Source organism: Geotrypetes seraphini, chromosome 5 (genome assembly GCF_902459505.1).
Source record: "Geotrypetes seraphini chromosome 5, aGeoSer1.1, whole genome shotgun sequence".
Lineage (NCBI taxonomy): Eukaryota > Metazoa > Chordata > Amphibia > Gymnophiona > Dermophiidae > Geotrypetes > Geotrypetes seraphini.
Window position 1 is genome coordinate 270464710 of NC_047088.1, and position 10361 is coordinate 270475070.

At 41.1% G+C, this 10361-nt stretch overlaps 1 protein-coding gene across 2 annotated transcripts in view; it reads left to right on the plus strand.

Moving 5' to 3' along the window:
- Positions 1-9470, plus strand: part of LOC117361265 (spermine oxidase-like) — a 70607-nt gene extending 61137 nt beyond the window's left edge. For both annotated transcript variants that reach the window (XM_033946364.1, XM_033946363.1), the window contains one exon: positions 8358-9470. In XM_033946364.1, coding sequence (XP_033802255.1) covers positions 8358-8489 — 132 coding nt within the window. In that variant the 3' untranslated portion in view covers positions 8490-9470. The remainder of the gene's footprint in view (positions 1-8357) is intronic.
- Positions 9471-10361: the final 891 nt, after the last annotated feature.

Below are 10361 nucleotides of genomic sequence, written 5' to 3' on the forward strand. Positions count from 1 at the left end.
GGAAAAAACAAACATGTTAAACAACTGAAAAAATTTAAGGTGGACAAAGCAATGGTACCAGGATCCATCCCAGGATATTGAGAGAGCTTAGAGAGGTTCTGGTGGGTCCTATTAAAGATTTGTTCAACAAATCTTTGGAGATGGGAACGGTTCCTGGAGTTTTGAGAAGAGCGGATATGGTCCCTATTCACAAAAAGTGGTCGCAGAGATGAAGCGGGAAACTACAGGCCAGTAAGCCTCACTTTGATTATTGGAAAAATATTGGAAGCGTTGCTGAAAGAAAGGATAGTGAAATTCCTAAAATCTAATGGGTTACAGGATCCGAGGCAACATGGTTTTACTAAAGGTAAATCGTGCCAAACGAATCTGATTGAATTTTTTGATTGGGTGACCAGAGAATTGGATCAAAGGCATATGCTAAATATAATTTAATTGGATTTCAGCAAAGCCTTTGACATGATTTCTCATAGAAGGCTCTTGAACAAACTTGACGGGCTGAAGTTAGGACCCAAAGTTGTGAACTGGATTAGAAACTGGTTGATGGACAGACACCTGAGGGTGGTGGTTAATGGAATTCGCTCGGAGGAAGGAAAGGTGAGTAGTGGAGTCCACCAGGGTACGGTGCTGGGGCTAATCTTGTTCAGTATGTTTGTGAGCGACATTGCTGAAGGGTTAAGAAAGGTTTGCCTCTGCAAATGATGCCAAGATTTTTAACAGAGTAGACACTGAAGATGGAGTAGAAAACATGAAAAAGGATCTGCAAAAGTTAGAGGAATGGTCTAATATTTGGCAACTAAAATTCAATGCAAAGAAGTGCAAAGTAATGCATTTGGGGATTAGAAATCAGACGGAGCCTTAAGTGCTGGGAGGTGAGAGGCTGATACGCATGGATGGGGAGAGGGACCTTGGAGTGATAGTGTCTGTAGATAAAAAGCAGAGTCAGTGTGACAAAGTGGTGGCTGTTGCCAGAAGGATGCTCGGCTCTATAGAGAGAGCATGACCAGTAGAAGAAAGAAGGTGTTGATGCCCCTGTACAGGTCGTTTGTGAGGCCCCACTTGGAGTATTGTGTTCAATTTTGGAGACCGTATCTGGTAAAGGATATAAGATTTGCAGCGGCCCAGAGGAAGGTGATGAAAATGGTTGGAGGTTTACACCAAAAGATGTATGAGGAGAGACTGGAAGCCCTGAATATGTATACCCTAGAGCAGAGTACCCCCTTGCCAGCCAAATTTTCAGGATATCCACATTGAATTTGCATAAATTTGATTTGCAAGTTTATGCAAATTCAATGTGGATATCCTGAAAACTTGGCTGGCAAGGGGGTACTCTGCATATAATGGAGGCATATAATGGAGGCATATAATGAAGGCAGTGTATGATTTGCATATACTGCCTCCATTATATGCAGATGTCTTTCATGCATATTCATTGTAGATATCTTGAAAACATGACTGGCAAAGAGATACTCCAGGACCGAGTTGAAAAACACTGCCCTAGAAGAAAGGAGGGACAGGGCAAATATGATTCAGACGTTCAAATAGTTGAAAGGTATTAACGTAGAATTAAATATTTTCTAGAGAAAGGAAAATGGTAAAACCAGAGGGCATAATCTGAGGTTGAGGGGTGGTAGACTTAAGAGTAATGTTAGGAAATTCTTTTTTACGGAGAGGGTGGTTGATGCCTGGAATGCACTTCCGAGGGAGGTGGTAGAGAGAAAAACGGTGGTAGAGTTTGACATGGTTCCTCATAGGATGCTCTTGAACAAATTTGAAGGGCTGAAGTGGTGAACAAATTTGAAGGACCCAAAGTGGTGAACTGGATTAGAAACTGGTTGACGGACAGACGCCAGAGGGTGGTGGTTAATGGAAGCTGCTCGGAGGAAAGAAAAGTGAGTAGTGGAAACCCTCAGGGTTTGGTGCTGGGGCCGATCCTGTTCAATATGTTTGTGAGTGATATTGCTGAAGGGTTAGAAGGAAAAGTTTGCCTTTTTGCGGATGACACCAAGATTAGTAACAGAGTAGACACCAAGGAGGGAGTGGGAAACATGAAAAAGGATCTACAAAAGTTAGAGGAATGGTCTAAAATCTGGCAACTAAAATTCAATGCAAAGAAATGCAGAGTAATGCATTTGGGGATTAATAATCGGAAGGAGCAGTATATGCTGGGAGGTGAGAAACTGATATGCACGGACGGGGAGAGGGACCTTGGGGTTATAGTGTCCGAAGATCTAAAGATGAAAAAACAGTGTGACAAAGCAGTAGCTGCTGCCAGAAGGATGCTGGACTGTATAAAGAGAGGTGTAGCCAGTAGAAGGATGAAGGTGTTGATGCCCCTGTACAGGTCATTCGTGAGGCCCCACTTGGAGTATTGTGTTCAGTTTTGGAGACTGTATGGTAAAGGACACAAGGCTTGAAGCTGTCCAGAGGAGAGACTGGAAGCCCTAGATATGTATACCTTAGAGGAGTGGTCTTCAACCTTTTTACACCTATGAACCGGCGGAAATAAAAGAAGAATTTTGTGGATCGGCAAACTACTAGGACTGAAATTTTAAAAACCCGTTTCTGCCCCATCTCCATGAGTTCGGTCCCCGCAAACCATCTGATCCCATCCGCACAAGTCTCAGTTATGATTTTATATTGAATGTATTTTATTAAAGTATAAAAAGAAACAATATTCTGTACAATTGTCATTTTATAAATACAAATATACAGAGCAAGGACCCCTGTCTCCCTTCCCCTTCACATATATCCCCTCTACTATCAAGAAAATTGAACAAGCCAAATTATTACAGAATGCTACATAGAAATATCATGCTAACAGAATACCGCAGTCACACATGACAGGAATAGTATTAGAGGAGTGCAATTAGGGCAACTGCCCCCTGGTCAGAGAGAACCCTAAGCCAGCTGGAAGCTAAAGAAGCACTGCCTGGGCTTTGCAGTTCCCAGTTATGTCTAACACCAGCTCTAGCAGGATATATATTTCAAATCTGATATATTCTAATCACAAAATAGAAATAAAATTATTTTTTTCTACCTTTTGTTGTCTCTGGTTTCTGCTTTCATCTTCTTTTCACTCTCTTCCTTCCAGCGTCTGCCCTCTCCGTCTCTTCAATTTTTATCTCTCGTACACCAGATCTAGCATCTTTGTCCCCCTCTATTTCTCTGCTGACCCCCTTCCCATCTCTCTACTTTCTCATTCCTGTCTCTCCCCTTCCCCTCTAATCTCCCTGCCAGCTGTTTCCTTCCTTTTTCCTTCTCCCTTCCCTCTCCAGCAGTAACTCTCTTCCCTACCCTTTCCCTCCTCCCCTCCCAGCAGCATCTCTCCTTCTCCTTCCCTCCAGGTCCAGTAGCAGCTGTCCCTTTTTTTTTCTCTTGCCCAGCAGCTTCCCATACTGGGACAGACCAAAGATCTATCAAGCCCAGTATGCTGTTTCCAACAGTGGCCTACCCAGGTCTCAAGTACCTGGCAAGATCCCAAGTAATAAAACAGATTTTATGCTGCTTATCCTAGGAATAAGCAATGGATTTCCCCAAGCCATCTCAATAATGACCTATGGCCTTCTCTTTTAGAAAATTATCCAAACCTTTTTTAAATCCTGTAACTGATATAGTAACATAGTAGATGACGGCAGATAAAGACCCGAATGGTCCATCCAGTCTGCCCAACCTGATTCAATTTAAATTTAAATTTTTTTTTTTTTTTTTTTTTCTTCTTAGCTATTTCTGGGCAAGAATCCAAAGCTTTACCCGGTACTATGCTTGGGTTCCAACTGTCGAAATCTCTGCTCATCTACACCCTCCCAGCCATTGAAGCCCTCCCCTGCCCATCCTCCACCAAACGGCCATACACAGACACAGACCGTGCAAGTCTGCCCAGTAACTGGCCTTAGTTCAATATTTAATATTATTTTCTGATTCTAAATCTTCTGTGTTCATCCCACACTTCTTTGAACTCAGTCACAGTTTTACTCTCCACCACCTCTCTCGGGAGTGCATTCCAGGCATCCACCATCCTCTCCGTAAAGTAGAATTTCCTAACATTGCCCCTGAATCTACCATCCCTCAACCTCAAATTATGTCCTCTGGTTTTACCATTTTCCTTTCTCAGGAAAAGATTTTGTTCTATGTTAATACCCTTTAAGTATTTGAACGTCTGAATCATATCTCCCCTGTCTTTCCTTTCCGCTAGGGTATACATATTCAGGGCTTCCAGTCTCTCCTCATACGTCTTCTGGCGCAAGCCTCCTATCATTTTCGTCGCCCTCCTCTGGACCGCCTCAAGTCTTCTTATGTCTTTCGCCAGATACGGTCTCCAAAACTGAACACAATACTCCAAGTGGGGCCTCACCAATGACCTGTACAGGGGCATCAACACCTTCTTCCTTCTACTGACTACGCCTCTCTTTATACAGCCCAGAATCCTTCTGGCAGCAGCCACTGCCTTGTCACACTGTTTTTTCGCCTTTAGATCTTCGGACACTATCACCCCAAGGTCCCTCTCCCCGTCCGTGCATATCAGCTTCTCTCCTCCCAGCATATACGGTTCCTTCCTATTATTAATCCCCAAATGCATTACTCTGCATTTCTTTGCATTGAATTTTAGTTGCCAGGCATTAGACCATTCCTCTAACTTTTGCAGATCCTTTTTCATATTCTCCACTCCCTCTTCGGTGTCTGCTCTGTTACAAATCTTGGTATCATCTGCAAAAAGGCACACTTTTCCTTCTAACCCTTCAGCAATGTCACTTACATACATATTGAACAGGATTGGCCCCAGCACCGAACCCTGAGGGACTCCACTAGTCACCTTTCCTTCCTTCGAGCGACTTCCATTAACCACCACCCTCTGGTGTCTGTCCGACAGCCAGTTTCTGACCCAGTTCACCACTTTGGGTCCTAACTTCAGCCCTTCAAGTTTGTTCAACAGCTTCCTATGAGGAACTGTATCAAAGGCTTTGCTGAAATCCAAGTAAATTACATCTAGCATATGTCCTCGATCCAGCTCTCTGGTTACCCAATCAAAAAATTCAATCAGGTTCGTTTGGCACGATTTACCTTTTGTAAAGCAATGTTGCCTCGGATCCTGTAATCCATTAGATTCAAGGAAATACACTATCCTTTCTTTCAGCAACACTTCCATTATTTTTCCAACAACTGAAGTGAGGCTCACCGGCCTGTAGTTTCCTGCTTCATCCCTGTGACCACTTTTATGAATAGGGACCACATCCGCTCTCCTCCAATCCCCAGGAATTACTCCCGTCCCCAGAGATTTGTTGAACAAGTCTTTAATAGGACTCGCCAGAACCTCTCTGAGCTCCCTTAGTATCCCTAGATGTCATCACATTCTCCGGCAATGAATTTCAGAATTTAATTACATGTTGTCTGAAGAAATATTCTCTCCTAAGAAAAGCAGTGGATTTCCCCAAGCCATCTCAATAGAGTAGTTCTCCACATTCACCCTAAGTTCATTCCTAAGGTTTGTCAGAGTTCCATCTTAACTGGTCAGTTGTTCTGCCAACATTTTTCCAAAGCTACATACTGTAGTCGAGTGCTGGCCCTTGGCATGTGCCTAGCAGGGTTGACCCGGCCACTGTTTCTGGACTGAGCGGTTTGTCCAATAATAGAGTTGGTGGAACAGGCTGCTTGAAAGATACAGGACTCAACATGAATAACCAAAAGCAGTTTATTCGCTCACTATTTTGTAAATGCTCAAAAGTTTCATCAAAAGTACTGAACTATTGTGTTCAATTTTGGAGGCCCTATCTGGTGAAGGATATAAAAAGACTTGAAAAAGTCCAGAGGAAGGCGACAAAAATGGTAAGGGGTTTGAACCAAAAGAAATATGAGAAGAGACTGGAAGACCTAAAATGTATAATCTGGAGGAGAAGAGGGCCAGGGGAGATATGATATAGATGTTTTAATACTTGAAAGGCATTAATATAGAACCAAAACTTTTCCAGAGAAGAGAAAATGGTAAAAGTAGATGCCATTTTACTAAAGTCTAAGTACAAAAAATCCTCTATTTGAAACACAGAAGTATGGACAGCACTGCAAATGAACATACCACTTTCCAAAAACCTGAAAAATAATCAATATCAATAAATATAATATATAATTAATGTCCTCAGTGCTGTAGTAAAAGCTATGGTGCGCTGTTACCAATGCTCCTGGATTACCATCTTTGAAACAAAGCTAACTCTCAAGCTTCGTTGTGCATTATCATGGGCCTCACAATTAATAGTGAATTATAAAGTGCAAGTGCAATAAATACATTTAATCAGTGAAGTTAGAATGCAGTGCTGTCAATAATTCAAGGTTAAGACTCTAAATCAGCGTAAAAAGTAAAACTTATCTGCGGTAGCTGCCAAAAAGTTCATGTCCACCATCCACCATTTTTCAAATGTCCTTCTCAATATTCCAACGAGGCTTAACATAGTAGCCAAGTGTAGCTCAACTGGTCCAGTTTCAGGAGAAACCCTTCTTCAGGAGCATGGAAAGAAACTTTTGTGGAGGAAACAGGCCGCAGGCTTATAGAACGCCGCTGCCGCGTATTGGTAACAGCGCACCATAGCTCTTACTACAGCACTGAGGCCCCACATTAATTATCTAATCTAATCTAATCTAAACCTTAAGTTTATATACCGCATCATCTCCATGAGAATGGAGCTCGACACGGTTTACAAGAACTTAAAATAGTGGGTAGAGAAGAAGAAAAAGGATTACATGAACTTATGTGTAGAAGGGGGGAGAGAAAGGGGGGAAGGATAGAACTACAATTTGCTGAAAAGCCAGGTTTTCAGTTTTTTGCGGAATAACTGAAGGGAGCTCAGGTTCCGCAGCGGGGTGGTGAGGTCGTTCCAAAGACCTGTGATTTTGAAGAGAAGGGATTTTCCCAGTTTGCCTGAATAGTGGATGCCACGTGGAGAGGGGAAGGCTAGTTTAAGCCTTTGGGCAGTTCTGGAGGAGTCGGGACTGGAGGAGTTGAAAGACAGTGGGATAAGAGGAGGCAGGATTCCGTGAATGATCTTGAAAGCCAGGCAGGAACATTTGAAATGGATTCTGGAGATTATTGGGAGCCAATGAAGTTTGGCAAGGAGTGGGGAGGCATGGTTTTTGAGAAGATCAGTTTGGCTGCAGTATTCTGGATTAGCTGGAGTCTTAGAATACCTTTTTTTGATAGATTTAAGTAGATGGCGTTGCAGTAATCTAGTTTGGAGGGGATGATGGATTATATATTATATTTATTGATATTGATTATTTTTCCGGTTTTTGGAAAGTGGTACATTCGTTTGCAGTGCTGTCCATGCTTCTGGGTTTCTATTAGAGGATTTTTTTGTACTTAGATTGTTTAGATATTCCTCTGGAGAGTTTGTGATATAGTGTGAATTTTACTAAAGTCAGCATGTTTCAAATGTAGTAACTGAAGCCTTGTGTGTCTGCAGTCCATTTTGGTCATATGTCATACTACATTGTATGATCATTTCACTCACCAGATCACTACAATACAATCCACTGTGATCTATTTGTTGGCAATAGCAGAATATAAATAATTTAACTGGAACTGTACAATGAAACATTTGTATTCTGCTGCACCCCTATTAGTCTCTATCCTTCCGATTCTATATCTGGCACCTAAAAAAATCAATGTAATGTAATGTAATGTAATTTATTTCTTATATACCGCTACATCCGTTAGGTTCTAAGCGGTTTACAGAAAATATACATTAAGATTAGAAATAAGAAAGGTACTTGAAAAATTCCCTTACTGTCCCGAAGGCTCACAATCTAACTAAAGTACCTGGAGGGTAATAGAGAAGTGAAAAGTAGAGTTAGACAATGTCAACTAGCATGGCACTAAGTGCAATTCTGCATCTTATAGAATCACACCTAGCGCCAGTGCGTGTCCTAACTTTTAGGTGCACCCATTTTGGCCAGCTAAAGCCAAGGCTAAATGCCTGCACCTAAGATATGCGTCAACCAGTTGGTCGGCACATAACTTCTCTGAACACCCACAGTTTGCGCCTGGCCATAATCTTTTAGATTTGCACAATGCCCACTAGACATGGCATATAACACTTTGTGCAATGCACCTATCAGTTTGTATGTGTAACTTCTCATTGATGCCAATTCATGTCAGTTCACAGGTCTTAATTACCGGTTATTGGTGCCGATTTAGCCACTTATTTAATTACAATGATCCAGTAAAAGCTCATTTAAAACTTGCATAGAGATATTTTTTCTGTTTTAATAAACTCTTTAAATTCACGGCATGGTTCATTCTACCTTCATATCATGCTACAAAATCTGGCAGAGTAAAGATGCCTCTTTAATGTGTTGCTTCTTGTGTTCTCCAGCCCCTGCAGGTGTTATTTGCTGGAGAAGCTACTCATATAAACTTCTACACAACGACCCATGGCGCATTCCTGAGTGGCGTGCGTGAGGCTGAGAGAATTCTTCATCATCATGGAATCTCGGCACAGCTCTAAAAGCACCAAAATTACCATAAATAAACTTTTTGGCTTTCTGTTTCCACCAACTGACATACCCAGATTCTTTTTTTATTTTGACCTACTACTTCAAAATTTCTGCATTTATACATATGGTCCAATCATTAGTACTGAATCTTCTGGATTATTGTAATATTGCTTATTTAACTACAACTAAGCAAAATATTACCAGATTACAATTGATCCAGAATACTGTGGTACGATTGATTTATGGTCTAAAGAAATATGATCATGTAACCTCTTTATACTGTGAGTTGCACTGGCTTCCCATGGAGGCACGTATTATCTTTAAACTGGAATGCATATGCTACAAAGTCATCTATGGCCAAGCCCCACTTTATTTAGCTGACAGATTTTCAATTGCATCCCATAAGAATATTAGAAAATCACATGCTCTGTTTATATTTCCCTCTGTTAAAAGCTGTAAAGGCAAGAAATACCATGATCATCTGTTTTCATTTCAAGCAGCTTTTCATGACAAAGATTTTCATTCACTGTTACTTCTCACTCTTATGAACACTTTAGGAAACAATTGAAGTCTTATCTTTTCCCTAATTACTTGTCTGAGTAGTTATCTATGGCCCTTTCTTGTAGATTATGTAATTTTTGTAAACGACATTGAACTTATTCGGTATAGAAATATGATGTTATGTTATGTTACTCGTTTTGCTTCTTTACATTTTCAGCCTAATCAGAACAACTGTTGGATACTAGGATCATGCATCCATTTGCAGCTACCTGACATTTTCCTCTAAGAATTTTGATTATTATGACTCAAAAACATGTCTCTAGGTTTCTATGTCTCATCCTAAGCTTGGGGGTCTGCTTTGATATGTCCCACATGTTCAGGAATATAGTATCTTGTCACACTAGAAGAAAAGATTAGGTTCTTATCTCAAGAATCTTCTTTCTAGTAAACAGATACTTTTTCCTGAAGCCTGCCCTGTCAGATATTCATTTGCCTGCCTACTGCTTCAAAGATGCCAGGGAGTCCAGACATCTTGTTTCTTTCTTTTGTCTAGCCTTGGCAAGAATAGAGGATGCGATTGAAACATAGAAACATGATGGCAGATAAAGGCCAAATGGACCATCTAGTCTGCCCATCCATAGTAACCATTATCTCTTTCTCTCTCCGAGAGATCCCACGTGCCTATCCCAGGCCCTTTTGAATTCAGATACAGTCTCTGTCTCCACCATCTCTTCTGGGAGACTGTTCCATGCATCTACCACCTTTTCTGTTGAAGAAAGCTAGGGAGTATCTATAAAATCTCTTACACTCAGTACAGGTTGCACTCCAGTTGGTAACTTGTTTGTTTTCTACCTTGTTATGTATTGCAAATAGTTAAGTTTTGTTTATGTGTGATGTGTGAGGTCAACTGAAGAGCTAAGTTCATTGCTTCTTTTTATTTTACAGATTTCTTTGATTTGGCTGGCAAATATTTAGTATTTCTCTTCTTTGATTAATATCTGCATAGATCTGGTGTGATTTGGAGGCTGGTGGCTTGCCCCATCTATCTTCTATGAAGGAGGAGATCAATAGACTCAGTCAGGAATTGGTTACAATTAAAGGATCTTCTAAAACTCCACTGTCTGTACCCAACTTACTACCACTGCGAAAGAGGAAGAAACAACTCAAGAATAAATGGAAAACTGTAAGCTCTGGAAGATTAGGACCAGTGACACAGAGGCATCCTCCCTGCTAATTACTGCCCCTACATAATTCTTATGCTCTTGGGACCTGGGTTAGTCACTGTTAGAAATAGGATACTGGGCTTGATGGATCTTCGGTCTGTCCCAGTATGGTAATTCTTATGTTCATAAAATAAGAGATACCCACAAAGCACTGACAAA